Raw genomic sequence first — 24,917 nt, 5'->3', positions numbered from 1 at the left:
TGAATACAAATCAGTGGGGTGTACTATGTTATTAAAAAAGCATCACTCATCCCGATTTATCCAGTTAGAGCTGGAGTGTGAAGTCGCAGAGGGCAAAATAAAATGAGTCATAGAGAAAAATAGAATAAGGGAAAACATCTGTACAAACAGACACACCCAGACACATAGGCACACACCAAGATAAATACACGGTGAGTTCAGTAAGTATTTACTTGGTTTTGGTAAAACACTGAATATCATCTTGTTTGCTCCACTGTATCACTATTCACACCAGTGGGATGTGCTAATAAGCAGGTTCATACGGACACCCTAACATAACAGGCTGGCTTTTGGACCTCAAGGCTCCAGCCTTTGACACACAACCACACAGAAACACGGCCGGACATATTCCCTTGGCTACCCTCGTTGATTACAACAGATGGATTAGCACCCTGGGGATCTGGACCCTGTCGTCCTCACACACACACACACACACACACACACACACACACACACACACACACACACACACAAGCACCATACACACACACATACAGATCTCAGCGGGCCTGTGAAGGTCTTCCCCCCGTATGGCCCCTTTGCAGCCCAGATGGACCGAGCGTCGTAGTACCAGCTTCTCATTAATATGTCTAATAATGACACGACAAATTAGGAAATCGAACGAACCCATGAGTTCATATTGCAAAAAGCGTTCGTTCAGTGTCCTGATTTCACCGCACGGCATGATGACATACGATTTGTATGTCAAACCCTGAACATTGGCTGATAGTGATTACATCATGGGGTTGGATGAACTGCGCTACAGCCTCACGATGCTGCTGGCCCACATTGCAGCAGACGGAGGCTGTCCTAGGCAACGTGAAGCTGGGCGGGCGGGCCGGCTGGAGGTCTGACTCAGTGAGGAAACATATGCATATTAAGTGTATTTAACTCAGATAATTAGGTGTGCGGAACTGGGGGGGGGGGAGAATGGAAATGGAAATGCGTGAGTGGATGTTCTTGTTCAATTTTCCACATCCTGATTGATTCGGTGCCAACACGTGCTCTCTGTTTACCGGGGCCCTTCTCCTTGCTTTGACACACAGTTGGCACAATTGCAAACAGACACACACTCACATAGACACGCATACATTCACTTACACACACACGGGTTGCATTAAGCCAATCGGGGTTCATCCTGTGCCGGTTCAGGCAGGTCTGACAGCAGGAGGGAAGGAGGGTAGGAGGAGAGATTGGAACCAGATGAACGTTCAGCCTCCCCCTGTTGACGCCCCGCCGAAGACCCAACTCTAACTCTTACTCCCTCTCTCTTTTTCTGACTCTCTCCCTCTCCGTCTATCTCCATGCTCGCTTCGTTCCCCGCCTCAAACTAATTGGCTCCCTGTACAGAAGAAAAACCCCTCACTCCTTAAACTGAATGTGAAAAGAATGCATAATGTGCCAAGGCAAAATACTCCGTCTTCATAAAGCTGAATGAAGGACAAAAGAAAGAAAAAGGGAATAAATAACAGGGAATAATTGACAGCATGTGGGTGTGTCACAGATTCGTTCTCGTTAAAAGAAAATTGTTTACTCTTTAAATGGCAGTTGAGCAGAGATCAACAAAATGCGAGAACAGATTCCTATACTATAATGCTTAAATGATAGTCCACGTGGGTGAGGAAAAAGAGGAGGCCAGGCGGCCAGAAGAAATACAAAAAATCTCAAGGGTCTGGGGGTCGGAAATTCCAGGCATGCCTTTGGAGAGAGATAAGGGTCACGGCGCCACACAGGAGATAACGGACGTGTAAGGTTTCCCATCATGCAACACGCCATCCCTCTCCACATTCCACTGCAAAAAAAAAGTGTGAAAAAAAGTCAGAGAACAATTGCGCTCAATTAAAACACAAATTTCCCATTTGGATTAAATACAGTATGTGCACTACAAAAAAATGTGTGTGTTAATGAGCTAGTGTGTGTTAGTGTGGGTGCTGTGTGTACAAATAATAACGAATATATGAGGACCCGCCAGCCTGGCTTATGAACCCCCAAATAAATGGGTTGACTGGCTTTGGTGGTGGTGAGCAGTGCCCAAATATAATTTTGATAAACTCTCAGTGGGGGCTGGCCCTCTCAGAAGATTTCAGCTTAAAAAATACAAACAAACAACAAAAATACAAACACACTCCCCCCCTGCCGTTTGCGACGGATTTAGCATAGAACCAACTAGTTGTAAATAACTCAGGATGGGTCAGCCGGGGTCGCCCTGATAAGGCTGGATGGGTTCAAGGGTCATTAGCCGTGACAATATCCATGGTGCATCCCGGCATTAATACGGGTACCGCTTGATGGATTGACCGTGTTCAGGCAGGAGAGTCTACCCACTGGGGGGGAACCAGCAGCTCTAACACTCTGATGTATTTAACCCAGCCGAGCAGCGAAGGTGTGCTCAGTCTCCCTGGAGGCGAGTTAACATGTGTCTAGTTAGACTCGTTGTCAACTGCTTTAGATTCAGTGGAGACCTGGGTTTCCCATTAGCAAGACTGCTGCATCGCATCCGAATGTAAGGGGTACATCGCCGCTTCATGTGCCTGTGAGCGTGTCAGTCAAAGGCAGAGGCGGAGGGTCATGTATCGTAGCGAATTGTACAGACACAATTTCTGTGTATTATTGAAAGTCCCGGAGTGAGGAAAAAAAGATGAACAGAAGAAGAACAAAGACAAGGAGAATCAATTTAACATTAACAGGATATTTGACAAAGCGATATCGGAAACGGATATCCATCCATCGGAAGTCTGTCCTTCTCTTGCCTCTCAGTGCGAATCTTCTGTTACTTAAACGGATATCATTTCTTTCAAAACATTATTCTACGTCCCGCCATCCCTCGTGCGGATAGCGCACATTCGGAACACCCTGTTCCAGGTGTTTCATGGCGAGAAAAGAATCAAGGCTGGATTCTAACGTCGGGACCGACTGATACCATTCCGTAATTCATCCTCATCGTGTTGCTTCGTCTCGGGAGTCAAACCCGTCGCCAACATGTCCTCCAGCTCACTCCCCCCAGCTGCCCAATCCTAATCTCTGAGCGTAGCTGGGCTAATGCCCAGGGGATGATAAGCGCGACTCGCTGGTGTGTATCCGACGCCGACGCTATAGGTCATCCCATGGGGGGGGGGGGGGGGGGGGGTTGGGGTCACACGCCCTGACAGGGTCAAATGTTCAGCGGTGACAATTAATGAGCTGACATGAACCATGCCTCTTGATGAGGTCTTCCAGCCGAGTGTTCAGGGTCACTCGTAAACCAGAGCATCTGATCCGTGCTCTGCTGCTGTATTTCAGGGGGAGGGTTGGTGGCTACATGAATGTTGCTCATGTTCTTTATTTTGGCAGTCAATGATTGTGTGGGTGGCGAGAAGGGCTAGTCAATGGGAAGGATACAAGGTGCAGCGTTTTTGAAACATAAACCAAATTGTTGTATCGAAGGGGGAAAATATGTCCAATATTTTGTTGATTATAGGAAAGATGAGTTATTAATAACTCAATGTTAAGATTCATTGAAATAAGTATTTTCCTAGCTCGTCCCCAAACAATGTTTTGTTATTCTAATATATCTCATATTCTCATATTCTCATATCTCATATCCGTTGTGTTGTGATGTACGAATACAGTTGACTTTCCACATTGGCAGTCTGAACGTGTGTAATATTTAACCCAGGTCCAATATCCCCTGTTCTTTCTTAGACACAAACACCGTTCGGTTCAACATCTCGGTTCAATTGCACTCCTGCATCGACATTGAACGTACAGGTGCAACAGAACACCAAGTTAATTGGATTACATTTCAGCCACAGCGTTTTGAAAAAGATGTAGAGTGAAGTGGCATAAGTGCTTATAGTGTGTTAGATCTGTCAGTGTTACTTTAAGTGGTGGGGGTGGCGGTGGTGATGGTAGTAGTGGTGGAGGGAGGGGGGGGTAGGGATCGTAGTAGTGCTAGTGGAGGTGGTGGTGGTAGTGTAACTAATCATGTCCTCACTTGATGTCTACACAGATTTAAAAGCACAAAGAATAGTTTCCTTTATCTAATTTTGTTATCAACATTTCCAACACATTCTGTAAGGTTCATTTAGAGATCAGACATGGTGTTAGCTTTGAGGCACCTTCACACCATCAGCGATGTAGGTGAGATCTGTAGGGCATAGACTCCTATTGAATCCCAATAAACCTGAGGAGGGAGGGAGTGGAGGTAGATGCAGGACGAAGAGGAGGAGGACGAAGAGGAGGGGAGGGGAGAAAACGGGATTACAGAAATCTGACAGCCTCCAAACGCTCTGTGATCACGATTGATTTCCAATATTAGCCACTCGAACAGGAACCCCCTCCACCCACCCGCACGCACGCACGCACGCACGCACGCACGCACGCACGCACGCACGCACGCACGCACGCACGCACGCACGCACGCACGCACGCACGCACGCACGCACGCACGCACGCACGCACGCACGCACACACACACACACACACACACACACACACACACACACACACACACACACACACACACACACACACACACACACACACGCACACGTGTCCACTGGAGACAGAGCCAGACGCCCGACTCTTATGCAAAAAACACGTGTACAGATTGCCTTTTAAATAATGGTCCTTTTTCCATTTCAAAGCTTTTGTGACGCCATTAAACCAAAATACAACAACAAGCCCAAAGTAAAGCAACCACCTCTGTGTGGCTGTGTCCCTGACTGCCCCTGTCTGTCTTTAATTGATCCATCCACTGGGCTAATCAGCTGCAAGGCCTGCTTGCACTGCAGACGCTTCAGATGCTGCAGGCCCGCCAGCTCTCATCAACCACGGACTGACATGGCCATCATCGCTGTCATCATAACTGTGTGTGTGCGTGTGTGTGTGTGTGTGCGTGTGTGCATGTGTCTTAGTTGGGCAGTGGGCACACACAGGCATGGCTTCCTGTGGTGTTAGTCACATCTCTGTCACTGCTCTGTCACAAAACACTTTCATGCCCTTGGTGGGTTGGAGTTTGTGTGCGTGTGTCAGCATCGTCTTATTTTGGTCTTGTTATGTAGCAATCAATCATGTCCCATGTGCCTCAAAAAGATGTCATCGTGTGACAACCTCGGGTGCCAGCACAATGTTATGACGCTATGATACTTTGGAGACTTTAGAGAGGACCTTACACATCTTAGTCCATCATGCCGCTGGTGAAGTCTTGAATTACCCCAAAGTCAGTTGTATTCGGATTGTCCTTCGTTCTTAGTTAGTCTCAGAGGGCTTCTCAGGCGTCCAAAAGAAAAAAAACTCCCTTAAGAAGGGAAACGCATAAACAAGGATACCTCCATCCAGGCACCGTTAGCAGTGCAATGTGCGCAATATTAGACACATAACAAGCAAAACAGTTTGTAAGTAGACGCCTATGAACGCTAATGGCACAAACGTGACCCAGGGCTATAAAACGCCTTGAATGCGTCTGACTACCTGAAGATATGAAGGATGTTCTGGAGGTTCTGGTGTGTGTTTACCAAGGTGGCAGGCGGGGTCAAGGAGGGTGGAACACGACTGCATGTCCCACCCCATCAGTGCTAGCGTTATTAATGTGAAGTGAAGCTACCGATGCCCAGGGACGTGCTTGACATTGAAGTGGCAGGGGGTCCATTCGCGGGAGCGAGAGTGTGGGGGGATGGGGGGTGTTGGTGCCATGACACGCCGCGGTTGTTTCCCATCCCTCTAAAGAAGTGTAATGATGTGGCTGGGAGGTCCACTAATGAACAGCATCTGGTACTGGCTCCACTGTGTGTGTGTGGTGCTAATTCAGTTATTTTTATGCCCGCTTCCTCGATTGATGGCGCGTGTTACCCGGCTAAGTGCCCTCAGGGTCCCCCCGTACATGCTGCGACACCACGAGAGCAACCCTTTGCTGGGACCCTTGTCGAGCACCGATGCTGCATGCTACAGTACTTTTGTTGCAAGTGTTTGACTTGCACTGATTGAGCACATCCTTACTTTACTACAGCTGTACTATTTCTGGTCCCCCTGACATTTATAGTTACTGCAGTATTGATCGTATGCCATGATCGTATTCCCCCCCCCCTTTCAGTAAATGTGGATGAAAAAGGTGACGGCAACAGGTGAATCACCACCCTCATCAAACGTATCACTGGGTTCCTCGCCACAAAAGACAGACGAGACGAAAACCGAAGATCTAATGAACAACTCAATGGCTTGGTACGTTTCCCCGTCTTCTTCTTCTTCGTCTTTGTCTTCGTTCCTACTTCCTCTTGTCTTCTCATCCGTTATCTCGCCCACTGTTAATGGGCACCCTATCAGATGACAACCGCTTTCTTTCTTCCTTTATGGCCAATAATTGTGCGCCGTGTTCAACAATCAGTGTCAGTGGAGAATTGGTTGTTTCTGTTTAATTTTCGTTTTGCCAGAGCATACTTCCACATCAAAGTGAAAAAGAGAGGGCGGGCGGTGAGGTCACTTAGCGACACTCTGACAAAGGGCCAGAGATTGAGCGTGTGGCGCTCCATGTCACTGTGAGGTAATTGAGTGAGCGGAACATTAACAAAAGAGGAGTAAAGGTCTAAGAAATCACGTTGGAGAGACGAGGATTGGTGTGTCGGACTGAAGGTTGTGTTGCGTGTGTGTGTGTGTGTGTGTGTGTGTGTGTGTGTGTGTGTGTGTGTGTGTGTGTGTGTGTGTGTGTGTGTGTGTGTGTGTGTGCGTGCGCGTGTGTGTGTTTCGGCGAGTGTGTGTTAGTGTGTCAAAGAGTGTAAGAGGGAAGGGAAAGACAAGACAAGAGAAGACAGATAATAGCAGTTAGGGCCATTCTTCTTCCAGAAGCCCAATCGCCCTTTCATGTGACCTGCCGTTGTCTTCAAGGGCAGGATTGGACGGTTGAGTGTGCGCCATGCAACTCTGGAGTGTTTGGGTCGAACTGGTCTGTCCCGGGTGTGTTTAATGGCCTGCTGGCTTTGCTTGCTTTACAGGGTTGGTCCTGTTCAGACAAGACAACGTTCCAGATTTGACAAGAGTTTTTGCGATCTAGATTGTATCATGAATTGTGTAATCAAACAGTTTACACAAAGGATACAACGATAACTCAATGGGTTCAGCCTGTTCAGATGTACAAGACATTATGGCTGAGATGCAGACAATAAACATAATTCAAGCAGCCTCAGCCTCGGCTCCACCGTTCCAAGACTGGGCGTTTACTCAAAACCTTCTCTAAGGCTGCTACGGGTCAATTTTTCTTCTTCTTCATCTTCAGTTTCATCTTTGTTTTTCTGGTGTCCTGCTGTGAGGCTGAAACCGCACCCAGTTTGAGGCCCGTGCAGCTCATGTTTGGAATGAACAAGTGATCCTGGTATTAATATATTTCTCCCCTTGTAGTTCTTGTTGTTGTCTTTTACCTTGTATTCATGTCAAAGTCTCTATCGGTCTAGTGTTGTTTAAAGGATCCGGTGTAGAATCCCTTTGCTAGTTACCCGTAGGACCATGAGTTAACCTGGATTCCTTCAAATAGATCTGGTTTCTGACGTTGCTTGGGTATTAGAGTGAGATGAGCGTGTCGGCCCTGTCACCACTGGCTTGGAGATTTATGAAAGATTTAGTTCAGACCGACATCTGTTTCCATCTGTTTGAATAAAGACGATTCTTTTGTGGTTATTCTGTGGTTTGGATTTGATCCCAACTTGTGATTTGGCTCTAACTTAAAACATTTGTGCAAACGGAGGACTTGAAAGTAGAACTTGGCAACAAAAAGTTGTCACCAGTATATGTATTAAGATCAGAGAGCGTAGTTAATCAGTGTAAAATGTCTCTTTATTTGGTTTTTGATGACCGACAGAATGCTGATATGTGGACGCTTTGGAATGAACTGCACACTGCAACTTTCAAAGCATTCATGGGTCGAAAAAATTGAAATGGTTGTTTGCAGCACTAAGAGGGGTCGTGTTTGGTGACAGAGACTTGTGATTCTCAGGTCGCACTCTGAGTTTGACAGGGTTTGCACTAGAGACCATCTTTCTTTAATCCCGAGCCTGCATTTCTGACCCCGCCTCCCCCCTCTGACTCCCTACTGACCTCACTCTCCATAACCCCCTACGCATGCACGCACGCACACACCACACACACACACACACACACACACACACACACACACACACACACACACACACACACCCACACACACACACACACACACACACACACCCACCCTCTCAATCTCCTTCTCCCTGGCAGTCCGTCAGTCGGGGTGAGTTATGGGCCTACAGATGGACTCCAGCTTTCCTGGACCTCAGCAGTTCTTCCCTGTCGACCAACACACGTACACACACAGAGACACACCACACAAAGACATACATACACACACATTCTGATGAGCTACTTTGACCCCCCCCCCCCCCGCCTCACTGAAATATGATTGATCTTTTCACTGGTGTCCAGATCAATCAGCCAGGCTGTGCCATTCGTTACCAATATGGTCCGGTGAAATAGAAGAGATGTGAATTAAAAAGAGGGCCGTAAGCTCATGGGCAAGGCTTTGCATTTTTCCACTGTGAGGAACAATGGCACATTCTATATTTCATTCTTTCATTAATTATCTAATTCTTTCCTTCTTTATAATGTTCTTTTTATTTTATTTCCTTTTTGATATTTTTCCTTTCTTTCGTCTCTCTCTCTCTCTCTCTCTCTCTCTCTCTCTCTCTCTCTCTCTCTCTCTCTCTCTCTCTCTCTCTCTCTCTCTCTCTCTCTCTCTCTCTCTCTCTCTCTCTCTCTCTCCACCTCCATCCTCTCTTGTCCTCATATACTCGCTGGCAAGCCCCAGCCTTGGCACTGGCCCAGCGGCAGGCCGTAGCTTGATGCTGCTGCAATGCAGTCTGGGAGGAAGAGAGGGAGTGAGAGAGAGAGAATCTGAAAAATAATCAAGAAAGTGAGACGGAAGGAAGGAGCAGTGTGTGAATGGGTGTGTGTGTGTGTGTGTGTGTGTGCGCTCTCTAGTGTGTCTAAGGGTGCTCGTGTGTCTGAACAGCGACGGATATGCAGACACTTTGACCCAGAGCAGACAGCTACAGAGGCTTCAATCAGTGACAGGCAGCAGAGTGTTGGACGCTCTCTCCTCGGCCTCTTACCTCAGACATCTGTTCCCGTTCAGGTTTTGGTTTTTTAGCCTTGGTTCACGTAGCAAGAGTGGAGCCCTGCCCTTTGAGTGGCAGTGATTCCTTGTTATATCATATTGTATGCTGCGCCGACATCACAAGGGTACATCCTTCCACGATGCGTCCGATAAAACGGAAAGAAAAAGGATGAGCGTTTCGAAACGGAACAGCGTGGTGTCAAAACATCCGCGAGCTCGGCCCAAAAATAACTTTATGCTAACTGCGGCGTCTGTGCAGGTCCGATAAATCTGCAATGTCATCCGTTACCTCGGAGATTACACGCGGATGCTGATGCCGGTGACGATGATGACATCAGCTCTTCACACGCAGGTCTCCCTCGACGGCGTGTCACTGTACAGTAGCGGAAGCACAATTATAACCTCCCCCGGGACCCCCAACGTATGTGTGACCGTATCAATGCATTTTTAATTAGGGATGCTGGTTGTATTTTTTATCAGATTGCCAGCATTTGCTGCATCAGTCTGCAGCCATCGGAGACGCTGCAGGGAGACAGTGGTGAGGGAGGGAGGGAGGGAGGGAGGGAGGGAGGGAGGGAGGGATGGAGGGAGGGAGGACGGTGGGGACGGGGGAAATGTAACTATTGTACAGCACAGCAGTTGGAGTGGAAAATGCACTGCTTTTGTCAGGTGTCAGGCAGAGTGTGTTGTTTATTTTTTCCTGGCTGCTCGGATGTACGCATCGCATTGTTCCAGGGTGCAGATTGCAAATCGTAACTTGACAATTATTCAAACTCCATCACTGTATGGAAGCTAGGGTCGTTGAGAAACAGCACCTCAACCCCTTCCACTTCCACGTTAATGGAAAACAGCACCAGCACTCACACATGCACTCACACACACACACACTATATTCTAATAAGATCATTTACCTTAGCGGGGGAATGGGGGGGGGGGGGGGGCGTGGCCTTCCAGGTGGACCCCTCTGTACTGGTGTGTAAATATTGACTATGGTGTGTGTGTTATTAATCAGCCTGTAGAGATTGATGCTCCACACAACCCCTCACCCCTTCGCATCCTCACCCCCACCTCCGCATTAACGGTGGGCATCCATCAAAACAGGGCCGATGCAGTTCTGTCCCTGTCAGCAAGAGCCAAACCTGAGACATGCTTCCGCTGGGAAATTCCCCCCACACGCTATGGGGACACGCTATGGGGACACGCATGTGCGCATCTGGGGACGATTCATGGCAGTGGGAAAATAGAAGGGCACATACACACACACACATGTGCATACACTCACACACAAACCAGAGACACATACACATAATTGGACACACGACACGCAAAAACACACCACACACACACACACACATGCACATCCACACATGTAAGCACACACAAGCACTCATGTGCACACACACACACAAACATACACACACACATGCACACAATTGTGCGCTCATGCGTACACAGACACATGGACACACACACACACACACACACATACATGGACAAACACACAGGACACACACACAAAACTGAGTTAATCATACACATGAACACACCCGAAAATCTGGGACGTTTCAAAGAGGGCACACACACACGTATATATATATGTATAGATAAAAATATATAGATATGTATATACACTGCAAAAAAGGGTAGACTGAATATAAGATATAAGCACTAAATTTGAGGAGAATCTACTTAAAACTAGTGAAATTATCTGTCCATGCAGCAAGTTAATTTTACTTGATAAGAAATCTTGAAATAAGATTTTAAAATCTAGAAATAAGTAGTTTTCAAAAAGTTAAAAATAAGATGAAAATGCTTAGTTTTAGATTAATTTACTTGAAATTGAACTTAATAAGCCCAATAATAAGGGAAATATACTAAATATAAGCAAATACAGTGTTGAAAATAAGATGAAAATGCTTGTTTTTAGATTAAAATACTTGAAATTGAACTTAATACAGCCCAATAATAAGGGAAATATACTAAATATAAGCAAATACGCTGCTAAAAATAAGATGAGAATGCTTGTTTTTTAGATTAATATACTTGAAATTGAACTTAATACAGTCCAATAATAAGGGAAATATACTAAATATAAGCAAATAATTCTCCCCCCCACCCTTAATTGTAGCAAATTACAGATTAAAAACATTGAAAAAAATTATATTTTAAGTTGAAAAGACTCAGTTTAAGTATAGTATGATTAAGCTGTATCTTGATACAAGTTGCCTCATCCTAGAATGAAACTAAATACAGCTTAAAAATAGACCCAAAACCTTAAAACCTGTCCTTATTCCTAGACTACACATCTTCACTGACTGAAACCACAGCCAGGACTGCATGATGAAAATCCACATTTATTGGAACACTGTCAGGGTTCCATCATCATAACATCAAACACAATCAAGTCATTTTTTGAACACAAACAACAACGATTTGACAATGCAATGTTATGTCGTAAAATACAAAAACAAAAAACTTTAAAGGATGTGTGGGACCTCTACTACATCTATTTTTTAGGAAAATAAATGTAGGACTCTAACCAAGTGCTAACCAAGTTATGAACAAAACAAGCTAGGACACAGCAAACAAAAAGCAAAACAACTGACCCGACAAAATCCTTCTCACCATTCACCTATTTTTCAATGAACGAGTTCCATTCATCTATTGCTTTTTTATATGCACCAGTGGCGTCTTGATCGTGGATGGCATCACGAATTACCACGGTCTGAATGACAGAGAGGATGGTTGCAATACATTTGGGGTATGTCAAGTGCAAAGTGTAGTAGTATGCCATTAACACCAACATTCCTTCCCAAAAATCCCCCTGGGGGAGGTTGCAGACTGGCATGTTTCCCACGGCAACGATGCAGGTCGTTCCATCAAAAAGCAGCACCGGGGAGGAGAGAGGCCGCTTCTCCAGGTAGAGCCCAGGGTCCTCGCCAGGCTAGAACAGAACCATAAGGACAATATGGTGGAGAGTATGAACATGCTGTGCATCAAAACTGCTTAAAAGACTATGTTCACTGAACACGGTCACTGATTAACTGATCACGCTGCAACAAATGAATGGCATCAAGTGCAATATCAACAGATTGCTCAAACTGATGTATGTCGAAACAGAGGAAACTAAAATGAATTACTTCAAGTTGAGGACTGAACTTTGTTGAAATTTTAAATTTACGAAATAAACAAACTGTGAGCATGAATAATTGTATTTAATCTCTAGTTACACTGAAGTTTTAAGTAGCCCTTGTTAGGTGTGAACATGCACAACAATGTGAGTAAATGAAGGAAACATTAAAGTGGCAACATAATTCTCACCTTGAGGATATGAAGGAGAGCCTCACTGGCATTTCCAAGCCGCTTTGGTGGTGGAGTTGGGGAGGGGAAAAGTAATGGGAGTGCATTGAAGAGGGCGATAGAGAAATCCACTATGGAGCAAAGAAATAGAATTGAATGGAATGGTTTGAACATAGACGACACATTTGATATAGAACAGCAACTTACCTCCACGTACATCCAAGGGGAAAGGTGGTTTCAGGGCTTTCTTCCACACGCCATAGAACTGCACCTTAGCACAAAAGTCTGCCCATCTCCCTTTCATTTCCTCTGTGTATTTGCGGTTGGTGCTATCAACGATGCGGCGCAGCTCATCCATTGCCTGGGACAAAATTGTGCTTAGTTATTCAAACACTGACCAAGCTTAAAAAAAGGCGGCAGACAGACAAAAGCAAATCATTCATGCCAAAGTAGTTGGGAAACGTACATTTTGAATGTCTTTAAAACATGGGTATGCCTCAAAGATTTTTTTGGGTCGGTCTTCTTCCCTTGCAACATCTGCATCAATGAAAGCCCGTCTGGCCTGACACTCAAGGTCCAATATTTGAGCTACATCACTGAAGTTGGGTCTTGCATTGGGCTTCTTGTACATGTTGCTCAAAGTTCGGTAGTGCCTTGCCTGCATCTTCAGACTGTCTTTGCGTGCTAAAATTGATAACACAGGAAAAAGGGAGAGTCAGACAAAGACATTTTAAAGTAAACACTACACTGACATCAGAGAAGGTCAATCAAAGTTCATTTATATGATTAAATTACAAAACAATTATAGTAGAAAGTAATTGTAGCAGTCAGTATTAGGCATAGCAATAAAACACTGGAGAACTTCCAAATCTGTAACCATTAACTGGACTTGAGAATGGATTATTAGAATCTGTTTTCTATTCATTTTCTTACACATCGTCTTTTATCATACTGCTTTATTTTTAAAAGTATCTTTATCTATTTGTATCTGTAAATAGTACCCCCACTAGATTTCAGAAGTAATATTTCTACCAAACTCAAGTGTTAAAGGCAATAGAAGCTTGAGTAAAGCAATTTCCTAATGAAGTATTAAAAATGTACAGAAATTTTAAATTTACTTTATTAATTTCATTAGCCCTAATATAAAATACATGCACAGCACAATGATGCACAACTTAGGTTCAATGCATGTTGAAATGCTTGTTTGTAAAATAATGGGTCAAATCAAGTTCAGTTAGGCCAAAAAGTAATTTGTTTAAAATTGTTAGCATCAATGTAGCCGATGACTGTGAGCCGATGGATATATTTTTGAAAGTAATTTAATCTAATCTGTAAATCAAGATCTATCATAGATAGCAGTCTGAAAGGGTGAAGGCGGGCTTACCATCATCCTCTGCAAATGTAGTTGATGAAGCTGTCACAGTCCTGGATGTTGTTGGTGAAGCTGTCACAGTCCTGGATAATGTGGGTGATAGCGGTGAAGCCAGGTTGCTATTGTTGGGCTTCCTTTGCACACCGGAGGGTAGCTGGAGTAGGGAAGCTTTTTGTGGGAAAAATAATTTAAAAAAATTAAAATCTAAGTATTTGAAAACTAACAGGGAAGCACATTAATGCAGTCTCAATCCGTTTTTTATGGATGTACAGAAACCAGTACAGTGACTGCACACTTTTACTTTGTCCAACTTTAAGAACATACCTGCTCTGGAGTTGTCCTCGCTGAGGTCATCGTTGCTCTCAAATAGTATGGCGTCAGCCCTGGATCCACTTGGGTCGCTGCTTGTCTCACCAGTTGCATCACAGCTTATGTCACCATTTGTCCCTGTCGACCTGAACAGAGTCTTCTTGGCCGAGCCTCGTTGCGGCATGGAGCCTTGCCTCTTCCTTGGGGACCTCATATTTTGAAGTCTCTTGTGCATTTTGGTGAAGATGGTAACCTGTGGTAAAAACAAATGTTTAAGTTGCTGTTTTGGATCCCACTCATAGATGTTTTTTTTTAAAGAGAGAGAAAAAAACATTACTTACATATGGCATATTAGTGTTAGCATCACATAACATGGGGTAATAGTTGACGATCTTCTGTGCCATTGCTCTCATCTCAACTTTGGAGGGGTATTTTACTTCTTCTCCCATGGGACTAGCACGCAGGATTGCAACCATGCTGGTGATTGTGTTCCGGATGAGTCTGCAGCAGAGCTCCTTAGACAGCTTACAGTCATTTTCTTTTCCAATGCGGAGCAATGCAAAGTACCGACTACGCACCATATCCAACTCTGAATCTGTGTACAACACATACTCTGGTGGGTCTGGCATTTTCAATGTTTTGGCAGCAGTTTTGGATATGGGAGTGGAAGCATGAGGCTGGCATGTTGGGATGGCACTAATTGAGGGTAAAATCCAACTTTCACTTCCACACGCGCTGGCATCTTGGTCAGTAGTTCCTTCACACTATTACAATTGTTGGGGATAAATAAAAAAAAATACAATTAAGAGCATTGATCACTTGAGAACATTTGTACAGTAAATCCCATCCCATGTGTATGTACCTTTTGATTGATAAAATCCCAAAGCTTCTTTCTTCTGAGAAAATTCTCTGGGCCAGGAAAAAGATCTTTCAGGTCATCCCGGCTAAGGGTTTTCAAAACCTCCTCATCAATGCTGGCGGCTGTAATTGATAAAACATATCTAATTTCAGATGAGACATTTTCCAGCTTCCAGTCACATGATGAGTTGCATGTTATGCGCACATATACATACGTTTGTATGGTTGTCGGTGAAATGAAGCACCTGGTTGTTACTAAAGTTCTAAACATCTCATTTGCTGATTGCCAATCAGTCAAAAATAATTTAATGTCTGTCTCATTTAGACACCTATCCCAAAAGGCAAGACAAGTTAATGTCTTTAATAAACTTGATTTAGCCATATGTTGTCCTTGATGTATTGGAACTAATTCCACTTTGTATTTCACTCCATCACATTGTAAAGGCTAATATAGGAAATGTTTTCGTGAACAAGGTAACCGTGACATCATTACACACGTTCGCCAGTAAACACACAGTTGACATGAACTACGCTTGTGTACACTAACACACACACTGAATATAGCCTATGGCTTACTACATTCCAATGTTTAAGCATGTTGAACAGGTGATATAAAGTTTGTGCGTTTTACTTCAGTCATGTCAACTGGGAAACTGGAATCTTTAGGCTATCGCTCATCACGTTCCCTGGCTGTGACTAGGGCCCGACGGCGACTCCCTGTTAGTGTGTGTGCGCGCTTGTGTCTGTAGCGTGTCTGACACACACACACACACACACACACACACAAAGATTCTAAAGACTAGCTTGTATCATCCCAAAATAGTTTTTATATGTAAAACTGATGAATGCGTGTCTCAAGAACACATTTCAAACTTTAATAAAAAAAAAGGGGTTTCGTTTAATTCATTTTTCCTAAACGGTTAGGATTTACAAACCGTTGCACGTGTACACGTGCACTACAATTTATATGAAAAATGTAGTTACTAGTTGTTAATTTACATCAACAATCTCCCTTTCAAAGATACAGAAAAATACAGATGCTAATGTTGCTCAGCTAATTAGTTAACATGAATGAAAAAAATGATTTACCTTCCAAAACCGACAATATGGTGTCCTCGAACTCGTCCATGTTGGGTTACCAGAGCTCTCCGGCTCGCTTTCCACGCACCCTTACCTGAAAAAATACGCGGCCAGAGGAAGCTAATGGTTTTCTTTTCTTAAGTTGAAGGGTTGAACCACAAGTTTACCAGCCTTTTCTTTCAAAGCGGGAAACAGCCGGAAATCGCCTCAACCGCTGTAGGCGCAAATGACTGACATCATGAACTGAGCATGCGCAGAAAATACAAAAAATGCATACAATATTAAAACTACGTTTTAAAATACCGCATTGAGCCTTAAAATCTGTTAATTTAAATGTATGTAATTTAGTATAAAAATAGTAATTAGAAAAATAAATACCTGATCCTTCCCATCATGCATCCGCCGTTAAACATGAGAGAAGAAGAAGTGTTTGCCAACCGCCAAGAAACAAAACGAAGAAGAAGTTGACGAAAGCGTGCAGAGAATTCATCATGGCGTGGAGATGCATGATATGTGTGGTCTTTGTTGCTTTAACTGTAAAGGTGCTCCTTAGCCACATAAATGCAGTTCACAGTCGTAGTCCGGACTTTTGGGTTTACTGTGGAATTGATGGCTGTGACCAGGACTTCAGAGTTTACAACTCGTTCTTTTGCCATATTAAACGGACGCACCCTCTGTATTTGACGACTGCGTGCCCGCCAAGCGGATGGAGAGCGAACCCCACATCCCACTCTTTGGGGTTGCAGAACTTTGGTCTGGCGGTTTTTTCCAACAGTATCACTGATGCAATAGCCAGCGCTGCGGAAACACGGCCTGTACTACCTCTGTCTGCAGCTACCAGCACTGAAATACCGCCTGACCCATCTCAGCATGAAACACTGCAGCCTCAGGTTGTTGACTGGCTTGTCCCCGTAAGTGTCAAACTAACTTAACATTACAATGTATTTTGACCTCTGTTGCCTAAGTAAATTAATTCTAGCTGATTTTGCTATTTCTAAATTAATTTTGAATGCTACAAAGTGCAGAGCAAAGGCAACACAAAATGGAATAGAAAACAGCAACATTTTGGATTATAACAGTTACACAAAGAAGTACACAAAAAAATGTAATAACAGATAGTGTCTGCAGAGAATGGGACTCTTTCCAAAAAAATCATTGATTTATTTAAAATTTGGAGTCACCCAAATGATCTTGTAAATATTATTTTTGACTATTTTATTCATCTTTTCTTTTTTACACTAAGTTAAAACAAACGGCTTTGGTTTAAGTCAAACATAATAATTGTATATAAATGTGTATATAAAAATATAAATGTACATAATAATTGGTGTCCTAGATTATGAAAAAAATGCTTCTTATTATTCTCCAAAGGAAGAACCTGATATTGCCAGATCTGCTGCAGCTTTTGCCGTCAGCGTCCGTGAAGAATGCCACTTGTCACAGGTAAGTGACTACTGATCATCACCTATGATCAGTTAATCTCATACCATGCATACACCCAACAACAGCATGTGGAAGTTTGAATTCACTTTTGTTCAAGAATCTATCATTTATCAATGTTAACATATGGGCACCGAACATATTTCCTGCTGAGCGAGTCACGTCATGCCTCTGGCTGAGAGTATTTTTTTTTTTTTGAAAAATGAACGTCTACAGGATGTAAATTGCAACTTTAGAACAATTTCTAAATATGTTCGGTGCCCATACGTTTACATTGACAAAATTATCAATTCTTGAAAGAAACTGAATATAAACTTCCACAAGCTGTGGTTGGGTGTATGGATGGTATGAGATGAACTGATCATAGGTGAGGTGATTTTTGAGACAAACATAGTTTATGTCATGGCCTTTAGTTGTATATTGTGGACTTATTGGATGGATTCATAGTGCAGGAAACAATAATATAAATTTCAAATATTTTCACAGAGAACCGTCAACAATGTCATCTCAGGGGTGCAACAATACCAAGCTGTTCTCCTAGGTACGCTGAGAGAGAGAATGAGAAGGGTGTTTGAAGAGAATTCCGACGCGACCACTCGGCTTCAAGATGCGGCTTTGGCCACGTTTGATACGTTCACAGATCCTTTCTCCACAACTGCATATGGACAGAATAGGGCCATTCGGGAACTATTCAATCCAGTTGACCCAGAGGAAGTTGTAGTGTCCCAGAAGATTTGTTGGGTAAAGCGAGGTCGTTCACGGGTCATGTCCATAAGAAACAAAGTGTTTTACTATATTCCCCTAATTCAAAGTCTAAAGCAATTATTGACCAATTCCAGAATCTTTACCATGTTGAACACTTTACCACAAAGGAGCAGAGAGGGATTCTTCTATGATTTTAGTGATGGGGCCCTCTTTACCTCTCACCCTTTATATTCTCAAAGGCCGAATGCATTGCAAATAATACTATACACAGATGAAATCCAAATATGTAATCCCTTGGGGTCCTATGCTTCTGCAAATAAATTGCTCATGTTTTATTATAGTTTAGGTAATATTGATCCAAAATTTAGGTCTAAGTTGGCTTCGATACGACTCCTTGCTATTGCAAATGCAAAAGATATTTCGGAGAGTGGTGTTGATGTTGTACTAAATAGAATTCTTGAGGATCTGACACAGCTTTACAATGGTGTCATGATTGAAACACAAAATGGTGAAACTGAGTTGTTTGGTGCTGTGATAGCCGTATGTGGAGACACACTTGCCCAACACGAGCTTGCTGGCTTTAAGGAGGGGGTTGGTTTTGCTCATAGTAAATGTAGACACTGTGAATGTGACTTTGAGGATATGCAAAGTTTTTTTGACGAGAATAGTTTTGTTGAAAGAACTATGGAGAACCACATCAGTCAGTGTCTTGAAATAGACAAAGCAAGCACAGATGTCTTGAAAGGGTCCCTCAAAACCACTTATGGAATTAACAGAAGAAGCAGACTAGTAGATGTTCCTGCATTTGATCTGATCAAACAAACTCCCCAGGACATGATGCATGTTATTTTCGAAGGTGTCGCACCAATGGAGGTTAAGCTTGTATTAAAACACCTTATTCTCTTCGGAAAAATAGATTTACATGAGTTTAACGCAGCCATTAAAAACTTTCCTTACTCACCTCTTGATATACAGGACAAACCTTGTCCTATCAGTGTCACCACTCTAGCAGCTAATGACAACAAATTGAAACAGACTTGTGGGCAGATGTTTATACTTTTAAAAATATTACCTTTTCTTTTGAGTGGTGTGGACAATGAGTACGTTCAATTCATTATGAAGTTAATTGAGATAGTACAAATAGTCCTGGCTCCCACTATTTCTTTACAAACTGTATTGTTGCTCAAAAGTATGATTGAGCAACACCTGTATCAGTTCAAACAACTTTTCCCTGAAGCAAATGTGATACCCAAGCAGCATTACATGTTGCATCTTCCTAGTCAAATCATATCCCTTGGTCCTTTAATAAGGAGTTTGTGCATTCGCTTTGAGGCAAAGCATTCCTATTTTAAGCGATGGGCCTCTAAGTTAAATTTCAAAAATGTGTGTAAATCACTAGCAAACCACAATCAGTTTCTTGAATGTTGTCAGAATGACATAGGTTTTGAGCATCCAATTTTTGCAAATGAAAGAGAATCAGGGCCTGTATCAGCTGTTACAAATACTGAATATGTTAAGAGAAAAGTCACCGATTTTTTGGGATTAGATGTCATGCAGTCTATTGTCTCAGTGAAATGGTTTATCCTCAATGGCAATAAGTACATCAGTGGGAAGTCTATGATTATTGCTGATGTGAATGACATTCTCCCAGTGTTTGGACTGATTAAGGATATCTTTCTGATTGATTCCACAGTTGTTGCTTTTGAGTTCCAGCGCTATGAAACTTTGAATTTTAATCAAGAATTATTGGCTTATGAAGTGGCAGTTCCCACTCTTGCCCAGGCTACAGAATTTGTACATGAGCTCATTGATTACACTTCATACTTTTCTGTTAGTTTCAGAGAAAGTGAGTTTGTGCAAATAAAATACAGTATTTGTGATATCATTGCCAATAGACATCAGCCGGATTAGGGATGCACATGTGTATTGGATGATCTACTGATCTCAGCTGTCAACAAAAAAAATGCTATTAATCGGTGTCAGTATAGCTGATGTGTATCTGTTTTTCACAAACAATTTAATGGTCCCATGTTCTCAAAATGTATTTCCTTTTTTATTTTTTTCAAAACCACACTCATATGTTATTGCAGTGTTAAGAGTTAACAGCTGGTTCTGAAGAGAATTATTTATTGGGCTGAAGAAGTCCTTACGTTTGACAAATTTTTTTTCATGGTTATGTGAGAAATTGTCAGCAGTGTGGTAATGTAACACTATCTCTGACAGATGCAGAAAATGTTCATTTTTGCATCACAATTTTCATTTTCACTGGAAAACTTAAAATGATGTGATGTGAATTTTATCACGTTTATATAAATAAAAATGTTTTCTTTCATCTGGATTTTTTCGTGTTTTTTTTAATGTTTTTTTCCCGCACCATCGCAGTTTTCGTGTTAGAACAATATCTGGCATAGCTTTCATGTTTGTTCGTTTTTTTCAAATTCACAGTGTACATTAATAAGTCCTTATAAGCGATGAAGCCAATGAATTTTGGTGACCTCACGACATTTGCTTTAGCACCACCTTCAGGTCAAACTTTTATGTATCTTAAGTAGTTTTTATCTGATTCTTTGTAAAATTGCTTGCCACATTAATGACACAAAGGTTGAGTCCTATTCATTTTATTGACCCCATGATCTCTCTTCTACCACCATCAGTTCAAACTCTGTTAATGTATTTAAAATATAGCTTTCATCTCAATTATTTCAATAATGACCCCTAGATGATGAACCCTAATGACAATGGTGGTGACCCCATGACCTTTGCTCTGATACACAACTACTTTGCCATAAAGGGTTTGATCAAAAAGGGGGGGCAGCCTGCTTTTAGGTCTCCGACATACTATATAAAATATCATAGCACATGTGAAAAACCGACAAAAAATTTAAATAATATACAGAATCAGCTATCTCAATATTTTAAACACCAGATTAGGATCATTGTTGAACATCTGTTGCATCTAAAATGTGTAATTGTATCATGTTGTATAGTTTCTCTTTGTTTCAACATGTTTGAAGACAGTCATTAATGACTTTTATGTGATTCTTAAATCAAGCAACATTCAAGTTGCTTGATTTAAGAATCACTGAATCTTGAAACAAGTTTAGAACTAATTTAGCTGATTTTAAGAGTTATTCAATCCGCTTTAAGATTCCTAGACTAAACCAGATATAAAAGACATTTTGTACTTAATTTAAGATTATACTGTAAAATGACTAACTTAAAATAAGTAAATAACTTTTAAAACAAGGCAAATTATCTATGATGTCTAATTATAAGATTTAAAATCTTGGCAAGTGCCAGATTATTTGCAGTGTAGATACAGTCCCAAAACCAAATGGTTGGCGCACATGCACGATGTAAGCACACATGTCACACACATGACCAAATCGACTTTGCCACACACACACACACACACACACACACACACACACACGCCACTCTGATAGACGTGCCCATAGATCAAAGCTTCGTAGGACCATTGGCAGGCCATCTCAGGGGAGGGCATTTAAAGCATATGGAAATTGATCAGAAGGCTTGCCGTTGAGCTGCCCAATAATTTCTGACGGCGGGCCGTAAGGCGGGAGACATTATTGTCTTCGTCATATTTCATAAAAACAAAGCAAGAACAAGCAGCTTTTTCATCACAGAACGGTCACGACTAAATGAATACGCCTTGCATGGTGAAGGAGCCAACTTGTGGTTCATTTCTTCTTAGGGTTAGATGATTGAGCTTGGTTTCTTCTGTGTACTTTATTACTTAACCCAGTGATTCATGAAAATGTTCACATGGTTGGAGGACGCACTTTAATCTACTTAACGGTTGCCACAAATCACATAGTCTATGCATTTGGGATTCACTGCACATAACTGATTGCTCTCTGTGCCAGTGTAATCATAAGTTAATACAAGCCTTATTATAGCAATTATACCCATATGTGCATTCATAACCACAAGATACTTAAAGTATAAGAATGAAAAAGATCCACTAAACAAATATCCTCTTTGGATTCTAGTTTCTTAACCACTAAAATAACTGCTCTCTGGCCGTGAAGATGGTCTGGAGTTTAAGAACAGGAAATGGTTGTAAGGCATGTTTACTTACCTTTGGCTGAACTACTGGTTCTTAAACTCAAACCAGCTAAAAGTGTAAAAAAAAAGCCCCTAAGTATATTTTCATCTCTTCCTTTACAAAGACCACCAAGTAGAGCTGTGGCCGTTTCAGGAGAGACCACTAGCGCAGGCCTCCCTGGGACTCTGGCTTGTATTATATATATATTGGTAACATTTTATTTATTCATTTAAGTCATCTTAAAGGTAGAGTAGGTCATTTGGATTAACCAGCCACGGTAAACTAGGTTTTAACCCCTGCCAATAGCTTATCGGGAAGGGCCGTATTTAATTTGCATAAAATAAATAAGTAAAACATAAATAAGTCTGATTTTGTCTGCCTGTTTCATTCAAAAATGAAATACAAACCTTTAAAACTCAACAAATGCTTAATTATACATATTTTTAAAATACAGTGGCGCCACAGAACAAGAATGTTATTCATAATCATAATGGAATGATCACAATCACAAAGTCAGGCAAAATAATCGCTATCATTATCCCAGTCATAATTGTGCCGCCCTACCACAGGCCTCCAAATTACCCGAAAATGTATTTCTTATTATAATTACCAAATTACCCCACAAAACAAATAAACAAATCCAGATTCATCTGTCTTAAGATACTTTAGCATGGATCGACAACGTTTCAGGCTATCGTCTCTCTCCTCTCCCTCGGTCAAACTCCCCCAGAGATCTTAAGTAGCACTCAGCACTCGCCCCCCGCTCCATGATGAAAGCCAAGGGATCGAGTGGGAAAGGCACTGGAAGCATAATAGTTGATTAAGTAAATACAGGAGACGGGGGGAGGGGGGCGGGGAGACAGAGGCGAAGGAGGAGTCCACTCATATAATCAATGTCCACTGACCCCTGGCATGGCTTTCCGTTACTCTCCAGTAAAGCAGAAGATGCTGCTAGTGCTGACAAAGAGAAAAGGGAAAGATAAATCGGGAAGCCCTGCCAATAGCTGTTCACATTAGGGAAGGGGGGGGGGGACCCGGAAACCAGAAGAGAACGCAGCAGTTGTCAGTTGCAGTGCCAGAGTTTGAGATTACTGCAATGCTATTGTAGCAGCGTAGAAGCCCTAGTGAACCTCTCTGAACAGTGCTCTTGAATGCAGCCCGAAAATGGTCCGTTACCCTAATCAGCGCCCTTATTTAAGGCAGCTGTGTGCCATGTTCCTCAGTATGGCTCCTGTCTCTGGTGTAGCTGAGGGTCAACCATCTTTAGGATAGCCCCCCTGTGATCGAGTGACTTTGGACTAATTAACCCAAACCTGTGGTGGTTCACCTGGTGTTGTTTTGCCCTAGTGTTGTTTTGCATTAGTGTTGTTTTGCTTTAGCTTTGTTTTGCTTATTTTCTGTTTGCTTTCCTTTGCTGTATTAATATTGTTTAAACCCAACAATACTTTGGGTTTATCGAACCAACTGGGGGTTAAATGTTTGCTTTGATTGATACTGTACTACAATACCTGCCAACTCATCTCCCTACCAACCAACTCATCTCCCTACCAACCAACTCACCTCCCGACCAACCAAACAACTCCCTACCAACCTACCAACCAACTGTTTACCAAACCAACCAACTCTTTACCATACAAACCAACTTTTCTATGCCAGAGAGACTGAACAGCTTCAAAACCAGTGCAGAATGTATATGGACACAAGAGCGCAGACCAACTGACCCCTCCGCTGCGCACTAGAGACTTAACAACATTGCAGACGGTGTGTTCCCTCTAGCTGGCGACCTATACCAAAATCTATCTTAATAAGCCGAACCCTAGTCTTCATATGGCTACTGGTAGCGCGTATTTACTCACTGAAGCCCAAAGGGCGGCAAAGAAGACCAGCACGCTGGCGCCTCCCCCCGAGCCCATGGACGTGCCCCCGAGACATCTGCTGCTAGCCGCGGCCACCGCAACACTACTGGCAGCGCTCAGCAACACCCAAAGTGATGAAGCCATAAACCTACAGGGAATCCCGGCAATTTTGAGTGCACAACAGTGAATCCAAGTACTGCAGCTTGCCCCAAGCTACAGAACAAGTAAAAATGTGCACTATATGAAAGCTGTACAAAACAAATGCACCCCCTCTATCATTAATACACCAAATAAAGAGAACCAAATAGACTAAGTTGAACAATTATATTTAAACTTATCACAAACAATCTCAGAGTGACTCCAAAAATGCTTCACAAATGCAAATCATGGCTGATAAATGCCTAAGTGATATAGTGATGAGGACATTAGAAAAGAGTGTTATTATCATTTAGGAGTATTTGAGTACCTGTATTAATGTCTTATGTTCATGGGCTATCAAGCTAGCATGAGATGTAGCATTTTTGTTACTGACGTTATTTATGATAGAGCCATTTCACACTGTAGCTGAAAAACACAGATATTCCATCGTGATTTTTATCACGAGTAAAGGTGCTGGATTTTTGCCTTAGAAGGGCACAACATATTGTGATAATAGTCTGGCATTAATATGACACATAGTTCATGGAATACAGGCAATACGAGATAATACAATTTGTACCCGAAGGTTTCAAACATTAAAGTACACCTCAAGCTTAACTGTCACGTGTGGTTTTT

General features: G+C 42.5%; 2 protein-coding genes across 2 annotated transcripts in view; both read right to left on the bottom strand.

Moving 5' to 3' along the window:
• Window positions 1-24,917, bottom strand: part of clmpa (CXADR like membrane protein a) — a gene marked incomplete at its 3' end in the record, with an annotated part of 59,400 nt that overhangs the window by 17,572 nt on the left and 16,911 nt on the right. The window lies entirely within an intron of this gene.
• Window positions 8,315-16,671, bottom strand: LOC307077183 (uncharacterized protein; the record flags this gene model as incomplete). Its single annotated transcript, XM_079738509.1, has 10 exons — window positions 16,083-16,671; window positions 14,998-15,116; window positions 14,477-14,899; window positions 14,151-14,388; window positions 13,839-13,994; window positions 12,921-13,138; window positions 12,662-12,815; window positions 12,476-12,585; window positions 11,837-12,098; window positions 8,315-8,328 (listed from the first exon to the last, which is right to left on the bottom strand). The coding sequence occupies exons 1-10, from the start codon at window positions 16,120-16,122 to the stop codon at window positions 8,315-8,317; spliced, it is 1,734 nt and encodes a 577-aa protein (XP_079594635.1). The 5' UTR covers window positions 16,123-16,671.

The sequence above is a fragment of the Pollachius pollachius genome, assembly GCF_949987615.1.
Source record: "Pollachius pollachius genome assembly, chromosome: 6".
In the NCBI taxonomy this organism is placed as follows: domain Eukaryota; kingdom Metazoa; phylum Chordata; class Actinopteri; order Gadiformes; family Gadidae; genus Pollachius; species Pollachius pollachius.
This window is presented reverse-complemented; position numbering and strand designations above follow the sequence as displayed.